At 41.8% G+C, this 21,091-nt stretch overlaps 1 protein-coding gene across 1 annotated transcript in view; it reads left to right on the forward strand.

Annotated features, from left to right (window-relative positions):
- LOC149070755 (mannose-P-dolichol utilization defect 1 protein-like) overlaps positions 1-9,758 on the forward strand; it is a 36,467-nt gene extending 26,709 nt beyond the window's left edge. Inside the window, exon 5 of the mRNA XM_089248599.1 lies at positions 9,146-9,758. Coding sequence (XP_089104725.1) covers positions 9,146-9,391 — 246 coding nt within the window. The 3' untranslated portion in view covers positions 9,392-9,758. The remainder of the gene's footprint in view (positions 1-9,145) is intronic.
- The last annotated feature ends 11,333 nt before the right edge of the window (positions 9,759-21,091 follow it).

The following is a 21,091-nucleotide window of genomic DNA, read 5'->3' on the forward strand; positions in this document are numbered from 1 at the left end:
TTGGTGTTGGTGGGTTATTTTGTGTCGGAATAACCCAGCCCCTTTTCTGGGGCAATGGATAAAATTGTAAAAAGTTTTGACAACCACTGCTCCATTGCACTACAAACGTTTTCGGCGGGAGAACTAACGAAACTTTGGAATCGTTACTGAACCATAGTTTCCGGCAGTAATTAGCCCTCGTGTATGTGCACGATATCTGTGGTTCGACAAAAATGATCGAGTTATTCGTAAAGGAGTGTTGAAAGGCATCCTTCGATATGAAATCAGTCACTGAAAACGAAATTCACGTCATTTTGTTACGGAACAGCCGGGTAATAATAATAGAACGGGCAACGCACAGATATTACTGCACGAGAGTGTCATTACGACCGACCTCGGCGCCACGGGGGTCGTAAAAAAAAACAAAAGGGTCATGTAATTCCGCGAGTAGTGTCAGACAATGGGGGAAAAATCATCCGCCAATTTAGTGCTTCCTTGACTCAAACCTTAAATTGCACATGCACTCCCTCTCTCTCCGTTTGAAGAATAATAATAAAAAACAAAATTACGGGAGGATGGCGGATGTTCAGACGGACTTTGATCCGCCTACCGATGTCTGTCTTCGACTTCCATCTTTTTACAGCAGTTTGATGAAGACCGACGGGTCGGGTCAGTCCCGCTTTCAGCTCTTTTTCTCATATCAAAGATGAATGGCGATATCCCCTCGTCGTTGCATCTTTCCCATCCGCCAATAGATGGCGGTAGCAGTTCTGGTTTGTGCGTGGTTTGGGACAAGGTATCCGGGTTGAAAAGTTTCAGTTCCGAATCTCTTATTCCTCCCCCGCAGGGTCCACTACAGAGCAGTGATTCCTGAATTTTTTTATCACTTTCGCGGCACTGCTGATCAGTCTCGGGGCACTTCACCCACCCCCCTCCCCTAAACCGGTGTTTCTTGATTTTTTTCGCCCATGGTCTCCTTTGGACACACTTGTTGCCCCACAGGACTTTTCACATCCTTTCAACGTAAGTGAAAAAAGTGTAAAAAAATAAAATCGATTCCGGGCCCAATGGCTGGTAGTCCCCGTTAGACCCCCCACCCATTTTTTTTTTCAGAGATCTCGGTTGCGCCTTCAATCACTTGCCATAGCCCCCCCTCTCATTTGATGTTGACGCACCTATTGGTTCCGAAGACCAGTGTTTCTCAACCCTTTTACGCCTATAACCACCCCCCCTCTACCCAATACTATTTTGCACTACCATCAATAAAATATTTCAAAGCTTTTCATACGGCCTGATCTCTGTTGTAATGCGCAAACCGTGGGTCGCGAGAGATTTTCCAAAATAAAAATTTCCGAATAAATTCATTTTTATTTAAAATATGTCAAAACTAAAGAATTCCCTTTTTCAGCTGAGCTAAAGATTCATCATACAATATAATTTGATTGAATTCTACTTGTGCAATAATCAATATATCGGCTCCGTCATGCCACAATCGCAAATATGCAATGTCTTTGCAAAAAAAGAAAGAAAAGAATAAGAAAACGTGGGAAAGGAAGTTTGAATCAGTTTTCTCTATGGAATTTATTTTCCTAAAACGTTTTGTAACCCGTGTTTCAATGAGGGTACACATTCGCGTTTCAGGCACAAGTTGATAGCAAAACAAGGCATCCAAACAGCTGATAAAAAAAAAAACAAGAGGGAAATTTGTACATTCGTGCTTCTGGCATGCGGCGGACGATATCAAGTTTTTACAGGGTGACTTCAAAATCGTATATTTCTTAAAAATTAAAAACACCGAACAGAATGATAAGGGGCCATTCAAGTATTACGTAAGCAGATTTTTAGCCATTTTTGACCCCCCCCCCCTTGTCATCAAAAGTCAGCAAATCCGAACACCCCCCCCCCCGATGCTGACGTAATACTTGAATGACCCCTAAGTAATATGTGTGAATATACTGGGGGAAATGTGTCTACGTTTTATGAACAGTTTTTGTTAAATGGTTGATTTGAAGTGTAGAATCATTTTGAAATCGGATGATTCCTTCTTAATCGCCCTGAATACGAAAATCAAGAACCAGACACCTGGCTACACTTCCATCTTGCATAAGGGGGACACTAAGTACGTCAGAAAAACAAAGTAAATGATATTAAAAAAAATTGAATACCTTTGAAAGTCAATATCGCCTAGTCAAAATCGAAACAAGCGTTCCGAAAGGGCTTTCAGAAATTTATGGGGGGTGGGGAAGACTGAAAGGGTTTCAGTCCACAGATTTCAACGCCTATGCCGTGGGACGGGAAACCGTGGTACGCCATTTGAGAGTCAATGTCATAGAGGGTGAATTTATTTTCTGAATTCGAAATTTGGCGACTCTTTTGGAGACTTCCCACGGGACCACTCTCTTCTCATCCGATATTTTCGTGCATTTGTTTTTACCCCTCCCCCTTAGGTTACACTATGTCCCACATTTTTTCTCTTTTTTTTTTCTTTCCTGGTAACCGTGGGGGCCACTGCTGTAGTTGGCGGCCTAATGACCCTGTTTGTTGGTTGACAAGTGCCAATTTGGAGGCATTTTCGAGGGGAGTGTGTGCATATGTCTTCTCTCATATAAAAGGGTTCCCTCTTCTTTTTTTTGCTGCTTCGTACTTTAATTGAGGTTGAGGGACTTGTAAGGACCGCGAAGTGATGACAAGGACCACATTGTCCCTGTCCTCCTCTATACTTTTCTGTTAGGACCTCCTGCTGCTGGACTTTCACCATCATCTGCGGCCTATACTTATGTCTAGTGGTTTCCCACCCTTACTTTCTTCACTTTTACCCTCTTTGAAGACTTGATGGGAACGAAATCACCGAATGGAGTTTTTTGAATCGTCGAGCTAAATCCACCCATTTATCGATGATTTCTGTATAAGAATCGATGTAGGTTTTTTTTTTTTAAGGGAAAAGGTTAGTCGGGCTTTCATTTCAGATATTTTACGCTATGATTCAAATTCGCATGAGGGTTATTGGACATTGATTCAACATAGGTCAGTCGAGTAACCATTCTGAGACGAGCTGTTGTCTGCTGTAACCGGCAGTGAAGAACAAAGAACCAGTGTAAATTTAATTACTAATCGTACACGGCCCTGTACTACCGCCATAGAAGCGATTTCATATTTTACGTGCGAAGCGAATTAATGTGTCGGGGGGGGGGGGGAATTAGAGATCTTTTGAAGTCAAAAGTTTCATACTTTTGAAGCATTTTTTTTGAACAGATGTAGACAAACAAATATAAACAACATGGGTACCCATGGGGGGAGATTCAGACAAATTCAATAATATTCATAATGAAGGCAAGAGCTATCCGTGCCTCCCGCAAGATCAAAAACTAAAAATATTTGTAAATGTCTTTGTATAATCATTAAAACATCCAAAGAAAATACATTTATATGCTATCTTAATCAGTTACTTGAGCGTCGGAGGACCAGGCATACCCCGCTTCCCATCTCAGGGAGATATTAAAGCCTTTCCGAAAGATGGGTTCATCCGGAACTTAATCAGTTACTGTTGATTCAAAATGTTTTTTGAAGGTTTAACCTCGAATTCTCTGGAAGAAATTCATGGTGTCCCTTTAACACCTGGGGGTGCCCCCTCCAATGGTCAACTATGCGTACGGGGGGGGGGGGGGAGCCGCCGCAAAGAGCCTACAGATGAGCCATCCAGTGGAGGCCAACATTTTTGCTTTCTTGAAGCATCTCGTCATGGCAGTACTTTTTAAACAAATAACACACATTCCTCAGAAAAAATCTTCGCGTTAGGTACACGTGCCACATTCCAACACGAACCAATTCGTTAGAAGTTCCTCAGAGGAATGTTTATGAGGTGTATTGTGGTTTAATATAGCAGACATAAATCCAAGATATCCCATTCAGCTTTGTATCCAGGACCTACCTACATTGTTGTCTTTCTTTTCTCTCAAACAGAGCAAAACTCCGGTCTATCGCTAAGGGTAATTTACTACCTAATGAGCTGTGCCGGGAGTGTGCACCTGATTCGGGAACGGCCTGATGTCTGTGTTCAGATGCGGTGCGTCTGGTGATAAAGTTTAATAAAGTGAGAGTGCACCTAACAGCCCGAGTGTGTGTCTAGCATTGTGCATGAATCGGTCGTAGCTTTGTTCGGTCCAGCTCGTCTGTTGCTCTCTGTGGCGAGACAACGGTAGGATCGGCTCGCATTTAATCCTTGAAGTTGGGAACCACAGAATACCAACTTCAGCCGACCACCACTGTGCGTCCGGTGGGATTTGAACATGTGTCCTCGCGATGCGAGTCCGTCACTATGACCACACGAGCTCACAGAGGCACATTGTTGCCGTGAATGCAGCTTTTTCAGTATGCACGATTTTGTCTCCAAAATATCTTAATGCACCCTAAAACTAGAATTTTTACTTCCCCCCCCCCCTAATTGTATTTGTTTCTTCGGGCTTTTGGTGCCAAAAGAAGATGAAGACCACGGACCCCCTTTACCGTATAATATTCAGGGTATAAAAATGTCAAAACATTAAGCCCTCACACCCTCACCCCGAAACCTCTCCAAAGAACGCTAGTTTAGAATCCCTACCCTAAAATGAAGCTCGTATTGAACGTGCTCAATTTTTACGTTTGAGTTTTGTTTTTGCCTGTTTTCCTATCATGCTTGTACTTCTTCCTCTAGCAAGGATATGAATATTGAGTTTCCACGTTGATGTATGAGTATACGTACACTGAGATGCAAGCCATACTGATGGTTATGAGTCATATAGTGGGTGAATGAGCGAATGGTGACAGGCTCGACCAGCTTTTATGTAAGGGGCGGGAGAAAAAAAAGAGTTGGAAGTATATCTATCTTCTGTGCACCGGCTGTGATAAAGGAGATATACACTCCTATACACTGAGAAAATAAGGGACGGAGAGCGGACTGAATGAAGTTTGCAGCAGTAGCGGTGGTTGGCACCCGCTGTGGTATCTGGGGGTCCGCGGCCACGTGGCTCGACCCAGTACCGCTAATCAGAACCCACTTGTGTGAACTGAAAAGGGGGAAAGGAAGGGAAATAGCAGTATGTATATATTTATATAATGAAAAGGAATCCATCCCTCGGTGATGACGGCCATCAGTACCACATGCAAGCGGCGGCCGCCCATCCTGTATTTCTCGGTTATTCCCAGTGAAATCTGTGGATAATAGATTCATGAACTTCTCTTTCTCCCACTCCCCCCTAGGAAGATAATGAAAAATGCGTATTGTATTACGCACCGACAGTATTATTCACCGTCGTCGTTGCAGTATTCTTGTAATGTTTTCATGCCATGTTGTTGTGTTTGTGTTGGGGATTTATTTACACGGACTGTTGACATTGGTGGTCTCTACGGTAGAGATAAACGGCAGCCATGTGTACGTTGGAGGTTTTGTGGTGTTTCGTTACAAAATATTTTTGTTCTACGTCGTGTTGGAATGGGAATCTGACCCCCTTTGACAGTGCGGAACATTTTAAAACCCACTTTCCCCCCTGAAATTTCATATGCACTCTTGTATCAATCCCGATGGGTTTTATCTGTTATGGTTTTTTTTTATTCCATTTGGTCCACCAGTACTTACTTCACCTTGTCTTACCATCCATCGCCATCGGAACGTAGAAAGACTGCAGCATGGGCGGAGATACGGGGGGGGGGGCCGTGGAGGGCATTGCCCCCCCCCCCCAGCGTCAAAGGTAGAGTCGACTGATCTAATGTATAAATGTATATATGAATTGACATCATCATCATCATCGTGCCCCCCCCTCCGACTTCCAAGTCTATCTCCGCCTATGGATTACAATGGAGGCTAACGGGTGCTCGTCGATAGGTATTGATTCTCTTCGGCAGGTACAAGTCTGGTTTTAGGTTGGAGAAAAATTTGGCACGACATCGATGTGTCGGAGAGTATGATTTTATCAACACTGAAATTTCGTGAAAATGTTGCAAATGTTGGAATTACGCTTGCTTGGACAAATTGAAGATTTCTTATGTGTGCCGTTAGAGCTATGATTCTCAAACCCGGAATCCTGAAACATAACAAGATAGAGTCAGGTAGAATTGTAGAATTTTAAGGAAGCTACAGAGAAAGAAGTGGAAAGAGAAATACGGATGTAAAGAAATAAAGCAGATAAGCGAAAATACGGGGGTCGAAAGAGCACCTACAAGCAGGGAATTTTGATTTCTACGTCAATTCTGGGAGTGCTCGAGCCCGTGCTACAGAATAGTGTGAGTGCTTCAGCACATACAGCTCCGACGCCACTGCCTACAAGTGGGATGCTGGCAGGCTCTTGCCCAGGGGGGACCCAGATACCTCGACCTTTAATTTTTTTTTCATTGTTTTCATTTGTCCTTTAAATTTACTCAGAAATCAATTTATTAAATAGAAAAGGTTTTTCTCCTGGACGTGAGGCCCCTAGTTTATAAAGGGGTCCACAAAAAGAAAAAAAATTCAAAAGGGTGCTACGAGTGGGAAAAAAAAAGTTAAACACTGCGTTTTATAGAGAAGTTCTTGTAATTTCACTGACTTTTAAATTTTTATAATTTTTCTAAATGAAAACCACCACGCAGGGCAAAGCTCCAAGGACAGGGATTCCAGAACTTTTTACGTTCATGGCGCCTGAAGGAATTTTTAACATTGTACTCATTAGTCAAAGTACTTCCGCGGCGTCCTGAATTTGCCGTGACGCATCGTCCGGGAATCGCAGCTTTATCACTGCTTTCAATATAATTTTGTCCCTGATCCTACACGACACAATGTTCGAGAATATCTACTGTTGGGAATAAAAGATGAAAAATAGATGCTCTTAGGAAAATTTAGCTCGGGCCACATCTGGTTCGATGGTGATGATATTATCATCACCACCATTACCGGATGAGGTTGTGTGCTATCTTGATAGCCATTTGGACGGAATCCAATGACCTCCGTGTCATCGATACGCGCTAGTTCTGATGAGTTTTGACAGATCCAGTGAGGGACCAAATCGTCCGCGTATTCAAACGATTGTCTCATCGATCTATTTCAATGGTTCCGTTTGCCGACGTGACTAATCGTTTTCGTGCAGTGGAGGGTAAGCAAATTCATCACTTGATGAATTTCATGTAATGTTTTAATGAAGCGCGGTTTTAAGTATTTTTGAGAAATTTCACGAACATACGTTCGTATTTATCGGGAATTTCCACGGTGCTCGTCATATTCAATTGAATAACGAGTCCCCGGGCGAAAAGAGAGTCTCTTACTGGGGGTAAGAGTATCTCTCTCTCTCTCTCCGAGCTTTGTTTGTACGATTTATCATCATCCCGGATCGATTGTTCGGCGATTTATGAACCTCTTTTCCTTGTGCGACAAGTGAAAATTCCCGAACAAATACTCAATTACTGTATTACATTTTGCGAGAGAAGGAGGGTTCCCCTAACGTTCCTTAATTCGTTGCCCGATGATGAAGGAAAGAATGATTTGAATTGAACGTGGCAGGTAGGAGTATTAATTTGGGGATTCTCGCTGTAATGTGGTCTCTCTCTCTGTCTGAAATTAATAAATGGAGGAGGAGTTTTCTCCCCGTCTTATTCAAGATATTTTCATGTTTTGATGTGATTGTCTTTAACTCTGATGCTGTTCTGGATAGGTTCTTCAGGACCGGCAGCTGTTTTTTTAGACGCTACCCCTGCATGGGACGTACATAGGATTGACCTTTTGGGGGGAAGCACAAGGAATTTTTTCAGTAGAATTTTGAACTACCAACTTTAAAAAAAAAAAAAAAAAAACATTAAAATTTAATAGAAATCGATTAAAGTATTTTATAAAAGGTATTTTCGTTTCGATATTTCGATTTTTTTATGAAAATGTTAAAAAAAAATTTTTCGCTTAGGCGAGTTTCCCCCTACCTTCTCCACGTATGTCTGATCCTTTGATAAGGGCCTGTTCTTCACAAGTTTGGGACATGGTTCCAACAAGAATTTTTGTGGGGCCCCACTCAGCGTTCTTTGAGGAATAGTTTCAGAAAACAGATTCTGAAATACACTATATATCGGGGTACTTAACTTTTTGCGTTCAACTTTGTACGAATAACATGAATTCCGCGGATCCTCTGTTCTGAATGGGGAGGGGGGGGGGGGGACATTCTCCAACTTTTCTGTAAAAACTGCCTAAACATAGAATGGAAATTGCTAGTAACAAAAATCCGCCCCAGCATGGCTCACCCCAACTGGGTAAAACGATTTAAATCCCTGACGGGACAGAGCCCGGGTCTTGTCTGGTCTGACAGTAACGGAAATCACAACATGTTATATAGAGCAACGGGAATTCCGATTGATAAAAGCTCTTCAATGATTGGGAGGGAGGCTCTGTTCTGGTCAATCCGTTGGCCAAGCACCATTATGCCACCCAGTGTTATTCAGAAAAAATAATTTTCAAGAGTAATTTCACTCTCCTCCAAAATTTTGAGGGGTGTTTTTGTAAAAAAAGAGGGTACTTTTTTTTAAATCAGTAAGAAACAACTCTATTAAAGAAAAGAAAAACTACTTAAAATTTTGAGTATTTTCCTCTTCAACGAAATTTAGGGGATTAAAATAGAATTTATGCTTGAATCACGCATTTAGATGCGTTTTGACGAAAGTCGTGCCACCCCAAAACACCTCACCAATTATTGTTATTATTTTGAATTTTTTCATTTGAGTATTCGCTTTTGTGTGTGTGTGGGGGGGGGGGTGGAAATTTTGAATAATTTAATTTCATCGTGGTGTGCGACTGGTTAGAAAATTATTCGATTGACCCACAGTCACCAATTTATTCAGCTAGAGCTCCTTGAAATACCCAGGCTGACTCATCCGCCATCTTTAAATAAAAGTGTGATGTTAGTGTTATTGCTGTAGCCAAAAGCTGTTCCCTATCCTATTTTTTTTTCCAACAATTTCCGAGCTATCACTTGTAGCGGCGAACCTGTTGTTTGCTCAAAGATGTAGTACGAGTCCTCTTGTTGATAGGTGCCTTAGGATCCATGATTTAGGGTGAAGGGGTCTAGGCGCAGGTAGTAAATTGACGCTAGATCAATATGCGATTCGTTCAGTTGTTAAATGATGAGTATTTGAGATTATATACGACTTTAAAATAATAATAATTTTTAAAAATTATTTTTTCCAGATGATCCAGGCCGTCAAGAACTACCAGAACGGTCACACCGGGCAGCTTTCGCCCCCCACGGTGTTCCTGCTCTTCCTCGGCTCCTGCGCGAGGATCTTCACTTCCGTCCAGGAAACCGGAGACCCAGCAATCGTGGTCGCCTTCATCGCCGCCTCGTTAGCGAACGGCCTCCTGGCCGGCCAGATCATCTATTACTGGGAGTCCACCAACAAGGTCCTGAAGGCCCAGGCTAAGAAGAAGGAATGATGACTTCGATCATGACTAACGATAATGACGAACGGCAACATATATCTATAAATGATACCGAGAAAACCTTTTATTATATACACTTGAACTTTATATGTAGCATATATTCTGTGATATCTATCGGTCAGGCTCATCATTCTTTTTTAAATAATAACGATTAATATTATTAGATCGTACAAATATAAAGTTATTTATATGCCTAAGGTTAATATTTGAATTCCATTTTTTTTTTAAATACGTCTATACGTATTTTATAGCGGAGTGAACTTTTTTACATGATATTTCAATTGACATTTTTGTTTTGCATGCTTACGTGCGTGTTATTTGATGATATTCAAGTTATGTTCCAAAATATATTATTTATTCCAAAATATTGTGGAATTTAGTTTCTTCGCTTTTTTTTTTTACATTTATATTTTTCAGTACGAAAACAATGACCGCCATGAATATTTACAACCATTAGGATTCGCTCCTTGAACCTAATGATAAATTAAGTTTTTTTTCTCTTCTCGGCCAGTATACAGGGTCGTTATAATTAAAGTTCCACTTTGAAATGGCCAGAAAAGAAAAAACTACAAAATGTTTCTCTCCGAGACCGTTCATCCCTTTGGGAAAGAGCGCAAACCATCCCAAGATGGTCTCTATGGGCGGTCATCGGTCATGTCTGTCTGTCTGTACAAAATGTTATCAAATTTGGCAGTAGTTTACAGGAAAGAGGTCATAGGATTCAATTTTCCGCAAAAAAAAAAAGTAGTTCAAAAACTCACCACTAGCGGGGAATGGCGCTGTATGCAATATTGTTAAACGAAATAAGACGTGAAGACATCGGTTTTAAAATGTTTTTAATCGTTTCTAGAACGTGTTACACAAAGCAGCGTGTTCAATGTGGCGTCCACCATTTTCTGAAAGCAAGTTAAATCGCATTACTGCGTTCTCAACAATAGCTCAGCGTATCAGGAGGAATGTTACGGACATGTCGGTGTATCGCATTTTTCAATTCCACCAAAAGTTTATATTACGACCATAAATAGTGGCTTTGAAGTAACCCAATAGCCAGAAGTCACAGAGGTTGAGGTCTGGTAACCGGTCAAGGGAAGTGTCGGCTTATAATCCGTGAAATGGTGATGAACTAACTTTGATGTTTTGAGAGGAAGGTTAGCGGAAGTTTTCAAAGACCGGTTGGAATCAGTCGGGGTGGTAAGTCAATGGGAGGAATTTAGTACGAAGCTGTCCTCTATTTTGCACGACGTCATACCCTTTAGAGAGATTTAGATGCCTTTTTTCTCAGCCAGAGATATCAAGGAAACAGTTATTTTCCGGATATTATGCTGAGGTGAGCTCGGAAAGAAAAGTCATCACGTCTCCGCCGGGACACGAACCCAGGCCCTGCTTGCCCGGTATGCAAGAGGGCCTGGGTTCGTGTCCCGGCGGAGACGTGATGACTTTTCTTTCCGAGCTCACCTCAGCATAATATCCGGAAAATAACTGTTTCCTTGTCATACCCTTTGTTCGAAAAAAGCGTGTTTATACATCGCACCCACTATGGTTCACGGATAGCGTGCGTAACCTTTATCTTGAAAAGCAAAGAGCATTCAGGGAGTATAAAAGTGGACGAAGTGACATATGATTGTTTACTGATAAAAGAAGAGCGCTGAAGAAAGCGATAAGGGATAGTAAAAAGGAAGTTGAATCTAGAGGTTGGCAGATGACATTGGCTCTGACCCAAAATCATTCTTTAGATACGTCAATAATGGATGTAAGGGGACAGTTGGCCCTGTCGATAGGAGGGTCTAGGTTAGAGAGCAATGTAGGCATATGTAATGCTTTCAATGACTTTTTCTCGTCGGTTTTTAATGGAGATAATGATATTCAATATACGGGTGTTGCATGGGGTGATAAAATCCTCCACGATATTCAAGTGGAGGGCGTGGAGGTTCTAAATCTTCTAAGAAATGTATGTGCAAGCAAAGCGCCAGGACCAGATGATATATATCCCAGGGTCTTCAGGGAATGTGCTAATGAATTGCTGGGACCAGTCGCACAGATATACAGGAGTAGTGTGCGACTAAAGTTTTTTTTTTTTCATAAAACTCGAAAAGTGCAACCAATAAGTTTATCGGTTATATTCAAGCAACCGGCTTTATACCGGCTTTACAACCCGAGGAGATCATCAAACCACGCACCTATAGATACTGACATAGGAGCAGGTGGAAGAACAGTTCATACACCTCGACGAATTTTTTTTTACTGCCTCACAAAACTTAGCCACAGTGCTATTGATTTAAGTTATCTCAGAATCAAGAATAAAATAACATTGGCGCAAAAATCACCAAAGAAATCTGAGCAAAACAAGCAAATGAAATCCGAGATATAGATGTTTCAAAGTATGCTCGCAACAAAATGAAGCGAAAATCAAGACACTAGCTATCGCGGTCACGGTCGCAGCAACAAAGTTTTGAAAAATCCAAACGGCAATACTCACTTTTATGCGTTGCTAAAAGATCGGCGCAATGAAAAGCCATGAATGACATTTGAACGGCCATTATGCCTACCTGTAGTAGCACAAACACCGGCGAAGGACGCAAAGATCTCAAGAAGAGGTTTGTGCCCTCACCCCCTCCCCTTCCCCCCAGTGGAGCAGAAAGAACAGCAAAAACTGACGAACAACGGTTATTTCCTAGATTTATGCTGTTCTTTCCCCAACTTTACCCCGATTTTTGAATTCTATAATATCTCTGCGACTATTGCACTTAAAAACGTGGAATTTTCTTTGTTGGTCTCTCACGAGAGATAGGGCAAAAACTTTCTGATTGGGTTTTTCAGCACAGGGTGCCCATATAAAAATAGTTAATTTTTTATTTTATTTCAATAACTGTACAACCCCTGACAACATGAATGACGTATCTGAGTTATACACTTCAGTTGGGTAATTTTTCTAATTGGAAGTATGCCTCTATGATCAACGGTTCGCCAGTAAAACGGTTCGGCAGGGGGAATCACGGAATCGCTGTATATATATATATATTTTTTTTTATTCATTATTCATACATCATATACATTTCAGAAAACAAATAAAATCACCAAGGGATCATACGATCCATACTGGTGACCATAGGTAAAAATGTACGAAATGTTTTGTAGCACATTGCAATCACACACAATATAATACTCTCCACAGTGTACAGGCGTACCTTCAACACCATGCTTACAGTACAAAACAAGAAAATTGAGGTAACTGTCGTTTTCATTTCAAAACAAAGAATGCGGATGGTAGCACTACGAGCACGAAACGCGTATAACTCTGACCACATAAATACGTTAGGCCCAGGCACCTTCGACCGCTGACGCAGAGCGAGCCACATTTGACATTTGAACGAGGCCTCTAAACTAACCTGCTGGCCACACGTTACCAAAGAGCATGGCGGGCCATGCATATACAATAGGGTAGACCTTAGCTATACGTAATTTTCTGAACTTTCCTGCTTTCACCCCCCCCCTTTCCCCTTAATCCTGTTCCAATCAGAAATGTATGAGGGCACATCCAACACTACCTACAGAACAAGGCCTCCGCATGAAGTTCGTGACATCACTGCCATTTCACCTATTGCCATTGGATATAGCAGGCCGAAGCACATGCGGTATCTTTACGTTTTTTTTTTGCAGTATATCCAATGACAATAGGAGAAATGACCTCCATTGGCGTCACATGCTTCGTGCGGAGGTCTTGTTCTGTAAGGTGGTGTCGACACATCTAGGTGACCCTACTAATTGTTTAAAAACATTTTAAATCCAATCTCCCAAAATAATTTGTCCCTATTCGAAAGTTTTTTTCTCTCTCTCCTCATCATCGCGAGGCTTTGTTGCAACCCTTGTCCTTTTTTTACCTTCCGTTTATTTCTACACTACTAGTGATTTTTTCCCACAAGACGTAGGCCTATCCTCCTACTATATACATATAAGAGCGAAAGAGAACAGGTAGGATGAGAGTGAAAAGAGAAATCTACTTCGTACACCTACTCTCTTTTATCTATACTTATCCTTATTATACTGTTTCCTTTCACTTGTGTTTTTCCTTCACGTTCTCCGTTCCATGCGGTTAGGTTGGGAAAAGGGTACCATATTTATCACCGACTCGTCAAATAGAGAGATCATCCTAATTTTTTTGCCAATAGTTTGTAAGCGAAGGAGGGGGGGGGGGTTAATAGCAATTTTTTACGGTGTCTGGCATTAATTTGTTTCACAGATCATTGGCGAAGACATTTTTTTTGTTGAGAAATTGGATTCAGAATGTTTTTAAACAATTACTAGGGTTGCCAGTGGATGTGTCCCTCGTGGATTTATTTCTCTAACAAGGAAAGGGCCCAAAACTGACGTTTTCGAAAAAAATTATCGCTAATTCTGCTCATTCAAAAGCGCACAAAAATCCTAAAAAGAAAATCCGGCGGAATTATTATGGGCTCTCAGTAGCTTCAGAGGTTTTGGATGAAAAGACCTACCGTTTTATTCCTTTGTTACACGCCGACGTCGTCTATATAACATCACTATGAGAAGATTCATTTTTTTTGGAGGAAGTCACTTTTTTGGAATCGATGCGGCGGTCAAGCGGCGAAAATCGGTGCGGCAAATTTGAATAAGGGCAAAAGGGGGGGGGGAATTAACCCCTTCTGAGAAATGTTTCTAGTTCGTTTAACTTTTTTTGTAGTCTTCCTATTCAGTAACAATAACTTCGGTCACCTTGGTGTGTGTATGAACAGTGGTAAGGGTAGTTTATGCTCTGCACACTAATGTTGGACAAAGTAAGAGAAAAAGAAAAAATATGAAGTATATTCAAATTAAAAATTCCTAAACCCTAGAAAAAAAGCGAGAAACGTACTTTTGAGTTGATTTTTTATGCCGAAAAATACACTGAAGAGCCAAAAAAACTGGCACACCTTCCTAATATCGTGTAGGGCCCCCGCGAGAAGTGCCGCTACACGACATGGCATGGACTCGACTAATGTCTGAAGTAGTGCTGGAGGTAATTGACACCATGAATCCTGCAGGGCTGTCCATAAATCCGTAGGAGTAAGAGGGGGATGGAGATCTCTTCTGAACAGCACGGTGCAAGGCATCCCAGATGTGTTCAATAATGTTCATGTCTGGGGATTTAGGTGGCCAGCGGAAGTGTCTAAAGTCAGAAGAGTGTTCCTGGAGCCACTTTGTAGCAATTCTAGACGTGTGGGGTGTCGCATTGTCCTGCTGAAATTGTCCAAGTCCGTCGGAATGCACAATGGACATGAATGGGTGCAGGGGATCAGACAGGATGCTTACGTACCTGTCAGAGTCGTATCTAGACGTATCAGGGGGTCCCATATCACGCCAACTACACACGCTCCATACCATCACACCCTCCACCAGCTTGAACAGTCCCCTGTTGATATGTAGGGTCCATGGATTCATGAGATTGTCTCCATACCCGTACACGTCCATCAGCTCGAAGCAATTGGAACCGAGACTCGTCAGACCAGGCAACGTGTTTCCAGTCCTCAACAGTCCAATGTTGGTGTTGTCGGGCCCAGGTGAGGCGTAAAGCTTTGTGTCGTGCAGTCATCAAGGGTACACGAGTGGCTCCGAAAGCCCATATCGATGATGTTTCGTTGAATGGTTCGCACGCTGACACTTGTTGATGGCCCAGCATTGAAATCTGCAGCAATTTGCGGAAGGGTTGCACGTCTGTCACGTTTAATGATTCTCGTCGTTGGTCCCGTAATTGCATGATCTATTTCCGGTCGCAGCGATGTCGTAGATTTAATGTTTTACCGGATTCCCGATATTCACGGTACACTCATGAAATGGTCGTACGTGAAAATCCAAATTTCATCGCTACCTCGGAGATGCTATGTCGTTCCATCTCTCGTGCGCCGACTATAACACCACGTTCAAACTCACTCACATCTCGATAACCTGCCATTGTAGCAGCAGTAACCGATCTAACAACTATGCCAGACACTTGTTGTGTTATATAGGCGTTGCCGACCGCAGCGCCGTACTCTGATTGGTTCCATATGTCTTTATTTGCATACGCGTGCCTTTACCAGTTTTTTTGGCTCTTCAGTTTACTATAACCGGCTTCCAAAGAGCCATAAAAGAAAAGCCCCACGTCTAGTTTTCACATAATACAGGGTGTTTCAAAAAGAATCACCCGATTTGAAATGCGTATATTACGAAAAATATTGAACACAGACGCTTTTAAGATTAATTTCATATTACATGGCTCAAATCATAAAGTTTTTATTACAAACCAAATTAAAGGTGCCCAATACGTCCACCTTGGAATGCACGACATGTGTGTGTGTGTGTGTGTCTATACGGTAGTCAAATTTGTCCCAAACTTTTGCGAGCATGTTTGCATCCACTGCTGCTGTTAGGGGTCATTCAAGTATTACGTAAGCAGATTTTCAGCAATTTTTAACCCTCTCCCCACCCCCCCCCTGTCAGCAAAAGTCAGCAAAACCGAACCCCCCCCCCCCGATGCTGACGTAATACTTGAATGACCCCTTATGCTTATCTTCAGTTCGGCTAATGTAGCTGGAAGGGGGAGGCACACAAACGTAGTCTTTTATAAACCCCCCACAAGAAGAAATCGCTCGCTGTTAGGTCCGGCGATCTTGGAGGCCAGTGATGCTTAATTGAATCATCAGGCCCCGTACGGACCGATCCATCGTTTAGGAATGCGATTGTTCAAAAATTCCCGAACGTCCAAGTTCCAGTGTGGGCGGTGACCCGTCCTGCTGGAAAATGAAGTCATCCGAATCGGTTTCTAATCGTGGGAAAGCCAATCTTGACAAACACTGAAGTGGCGGCCGAAGGAAGAGCGTCAGCGCTACCTGTCGGGAACTGCGTGAAACTGGAGATTTCCCTCTTTCTACCTATACGATGAAAACGGATTAAAAGCTGAAGAGTTATGATTTTTTTTAAAAATCGGATAATTCTTTTTTGGAATACCCTGTACTTAATCGCTAGCACAAATGACCACCATTTTCGTTTTTTTAGCGAATAAAGGCGAAAAAATGCCGTTTTCAAGAGGAAAATGCCCGATGTGAATTTTTCGAACGTTGTAAGCGAAAATAACAAAAAATTCAAACGTATCCGGGAAAAATAAATATCAATACAGGAAAAAAAGTTAAATTCGCAAAAATTAGTCGTACTGAGCGGGAACGTTATAAGCGGGATCAACTGTACTTTGCGTTTTGATGCACTTAGTGTCCAAATAGTGTCTTTAAGCCGGGTTTTCCTAGGGAGCAGGTTTCTACAGCACGCAGCGTAAAAATGCTGATTGGTCAATATATAAAACCTGAATTTCAGGTTTTTAACCAATGAGCGTTTTCACGCTACACACAGCACAAAAGTTTTACTCCTTGGAAAACCCGGCTTTACTGTCCCTTATGTAAGATGGAAGTGTGTAGAGCGAGGTGTATGGTTCTTGATTTCCGTATACAGGGTGGTTAAGAAAGAATCATCCGATTTCACAATGAAATTTCACTTGAAATCGATCATTTAAAAAAATTGTTCATATAAAATTTCCTCCCCATATATTCACATATTACTTATCATTCTATTCTGTGTTTTTAAGAAATATACGATTTCGAAATCGGTTGATTCTCACCAAGTCACCAAGTACTTACTTGATATCGTCCGCCGCATGCAAGAATGCACAAATTTTCCTCTTTTTTTTTTTTTTTATCAGCTGTTTAGGTAGTACCTTGTTTTGCTATCTGAGTTGTGCCTCAAATACGAGTGTGTGTCTCTACTGAAACACACGTTACAAAACATTTTAGGAAAATTACTTCCATAGAGTAACATGGGTAGAGTTAACATTCGAAGGTCATTTCCCAAGTTCTTTCTCAGCAAGATCATTGCGAATTCGTGGTTCTGGAATAACGGAGCCGATATATATTGATTAAAGGCCATTCAAGTATTATATCATCCATTTTTGACCACCTCGTCCCCCCCCCACTTGTCAGCAAAAGTCAGCAAAACACTGACCCCCTCCCCCCCGTCAGCAAAATTTCGTCAGCACAGCTTGGAATATTTTATATCTTCAAAAAAGGGGTGGTTGATGACGCGTAAGCAACCTTCGAACCCCCCTCTTCCCCCCCCCCTTCGTCATTAAAAGTCAGCAAATCCGAAACCCCCCCCCCCCTCGATGCTGACGTAATACTTGAATGACCCCTTATTGCATAAGAAGAATTTGATAAAATTACATTGTATGACACGTGGTAATTAGTTGAGCTGAATAAAGGCTTTCTTTAGTTTTGGCATATACTTTTAAATAAAAATGAATTCCTTATTTGGAAGTTTTTATTTTGAAGAACCTCTCGCGACTCCCTCCCCTAGTTCATTGACGCGGCCCACAGTTTGAGCACCACTGCCCTATCAATGCGTTTCAGACAAGCCTTTGCAATGGTTTATCACTTCTTTAATGCTGCCAGTATAATAGTTTATTCTTTTATAATGGTTTGTCATTTTGTTTTTCAATCCTCCTAGTAATTGAAGAAACCCCGGGCAGCGCCTGGTATTATAGCTTCTATATCTATATACATAAAATTGATTTTCTGTGCGTGTGTCTGTGTGTGTGTATGCTCTCTATACAAATCTACAATTTTAGATCGATCGTCACCAAATTTTGCATATATACGAAATGGGACCCGACTTGAACGATAGGCTACTTTAAAATTTCGTCAGAGCAGGGCAAGTATCCTAAATGGGCAAAAAAACTGTCGGGCAACAATGGTTTTTTGGGCCTCAACAATCACTTTCGGAACGTTTACTTTGGTTACCGTGGTTCCCTAGAAATGCGTTACAGACGTGCGTATGCCTTTAAAACGGTTTGTCACTTCTTTAATCCTGTTAGTATATGTATATATGTATAATAGGTTATGCCTTTATAATGGTTTGTGCCACATTTTCAATACTCCCAGTAATGAGGCTTTTTGAACAGACGTCATAATCATCATCAGCATCGCTTTGAGGGTCAGGAAAAGGTCAAGAAATCAGTGTTAAAATTGCCGATTTTACTGTAGAAATACTGAAATTTGGCGGGGTTTTCTGTCACATAAATAATTTTAAAAATTGTATTGAATTCTCGATTTTTGAAATATTGAGTTCGCTTAGAGATATACGAAGCCCAAAAAATTGAATATGAAGTAATTAGCTCCGGACCTACTTTTGAGTTGGATATTCATGCAATAACATTGATTTCAACTTCTTATTTACATCTTCTCAAGCATTAAATTAATGTCTCCGTATTGTCTTTTGATATTCAACTTCATAAATTCATGTAGGTTAGGATATTTTAAAATTAATTATGGGTCCGTAAAAGTACATACAGAAAAAATTCCACAGCTTTAATTAAGCATTTTTGAAAGCTGAAACAGGCAGATGGATAACTTAAACTTCGGGGGGGGGGGTTCTTTATTTCATGATTCGCGCAGGAAATCGCCATATTGGTTAACTTAGACACGGTTTGCATGTCCCTCAAAGAAAGAGGGAGATATCACGTGATACAAAAAAGCTTCATTGAAGAAAACCCGGGCAGCGCCGGGTATTATAGCTAGTAATCTATATGAAATTGATTTTCTGTGTGTGTGTGTGTGTGTGTTCTCTATACAAATCTTCAATTTTAGACCGATCGACGCCAAACTTTGCATAAACACCAAACGGGACCTGACTTGCACGACAGGCTACTTTAAAAGTTCGTCATAGCTGGGCAAATAGGTTACCGTGGGCTTGGGTTACTGTGGTTCCCTAGGAATGCGTTTCAGACATGCATATGCCTTTAGAATGGTGTTTGTCACTTCTTCAATGCTGCCAGTAAAGTTTGAAGAAAACCCGGCCAAACACCGGGTATTATAGCTTATCATCTACATACAGGGTGCGTAGCAAACAGGGGATACGCCATTTTACTGGCGAACCGTTGATCCTGGAGGTAAACTTCGAATTAGAAAAAGTTTCCAAATAACGTGTAGTACTCAAATATGTCATTCGTGTTTCAAGGGGTTGTACAGTTATTAAAATAAAAAAAAATTAACTTTTTATACAGTGCCCTTGTGTGTGACCAAAAACCCAGTTAGAAAGTTTTTGCCCTGTGTCTCCTGATGCCAACAAAAAACATTACATGTTTCTATAAGTGCAATATCCACAGAGATATTCGAATTTAAAAAAAAAAACGGAGGAAATTTGAGGGGAAAAAAAACAGCGTTAAATGCGGAAAAACCGTTTTACCCGCATTTAGAGCTGTTCTTTCCCAAATTTCCTCCGCGTTTCTCGAATTCAAGAATATCTCTGTGAATATTGCACTTAGAAACGTGGGATTTTCTCTGCCTGCCTCAAGAGCTACAGGGCAAAAACTTTATAATTGGAAGTTAGAGCGCATCGGGGACCGTTTAAAAATTTAGATTTTTTTATTTTGTTTTGCATACACACACACACACACACTGTATTTTCACACTCAGAACTGGAACAGGGTAATTTTTGAACGGCTGTCGAGCATTGTTTAAATTGGAATCATACCTATACGATGGACGGTTGATGAGATAAAGGCCGTGCTAGTACCTACAGGACACCCTGTATAACCACAATTCATTAGAAATTCCCCGGAGGAATGTTTACAAAGTGCATGTACGGTTTAGGGGGGGGGGGACCTGACTGACAGAGTATTATTTGACACCAGAGACGAACTTTCCTACTTGGAATTCGTGTCCTGGAGGGGTCCCTCGATTATAACGGTTTCTAGAGTATATGGAGAGCTTTACCCGCGTGTTTGATCACAGAAACCTTAAAACTGCGAGATAAAACGTTTGCCGCAGCGCATTACCTACTCATAATATCCGTATACATATACGTACAGTATACGCGCGAGTGCGTGTGTGCGCGCCCTGTGTAATAAGTAGACGCTAGCCGGATTCCCCCCACGTTTTCCGGTCCAACCAACCCTCCCGTTTTGTGTATGTGCCTGGAAGGATCCTCATTGAAATCGGCTTCTTTGAAGGTTTCCCGAAAATCCACGGGCTATTGCCGTCAGTGCTCTTCCCTCGCCCCCGCCGCCGCCGTCATCAGAAGCTAATTATGACCCGTCCTGGACAGTTGAGAGGTGGCAATGGATGAACCGGGGGGTAGGGTTGGGGGGGGGGGAACCGTCCATTCCCATGTGTGAGTGTGCGTGTAGGTGGACGCAATTCGCTTCGTTTGTTTGCAGTCGAGGTCCGTTCCGCCCCCCCCCTCACTCCGGGAAAATAGTAGTAGTAGTAGTAGTAGTAGGAGGAGGAGGACGACCCTTTTGTGAGGAGGACGCACTCCCGGTCCGCGTTTAAATACCGCGCTCCGCCGGCGGGGGTTTTGAAGGGAAGCTTTTGGTTCGAGTGCCAGTATGTGCGCCGCGTACTCCATTGTGTTTTGACTTCCATGACTTGAAGTGTGTGTGTGTGTCGGAAACTGTCGGTCCGAGGAAAAGTTTTCCACTTGAAGGTATATATATATATATATATATATAGACTAGTTTGCGAGAGGGGATACAGATGGGGCGTATGGTGGTGGTGGGGGGAAGCGGGGGAATTACGCGTTTGAAGTGGGATTGTTTTAATAGCCAAGGTCCGGTACACGGCTCTTTTATGCACTGCGTGTATGTAGGTACCCTTCGATAATATTAACTGCGACAAGCCG

The sequence above is a fragment of the Pholcus phalangioides genome, unplaced genomic scaffold (assembly GCF_987345545.1).
Source record: "Pholcus phalangioides strain wild (caught in Gottingen) unplaced genomic scaffold, Ppha-v1.0 ptg000020l_1, whole genome shotgun sequence".
Taxonomy (NCBI): Eukaryota; Metazoa; Arthropoda; class Arachnida; order Araneae; family Pholcidae; genus Pholcus; species Pholcus phalangioides.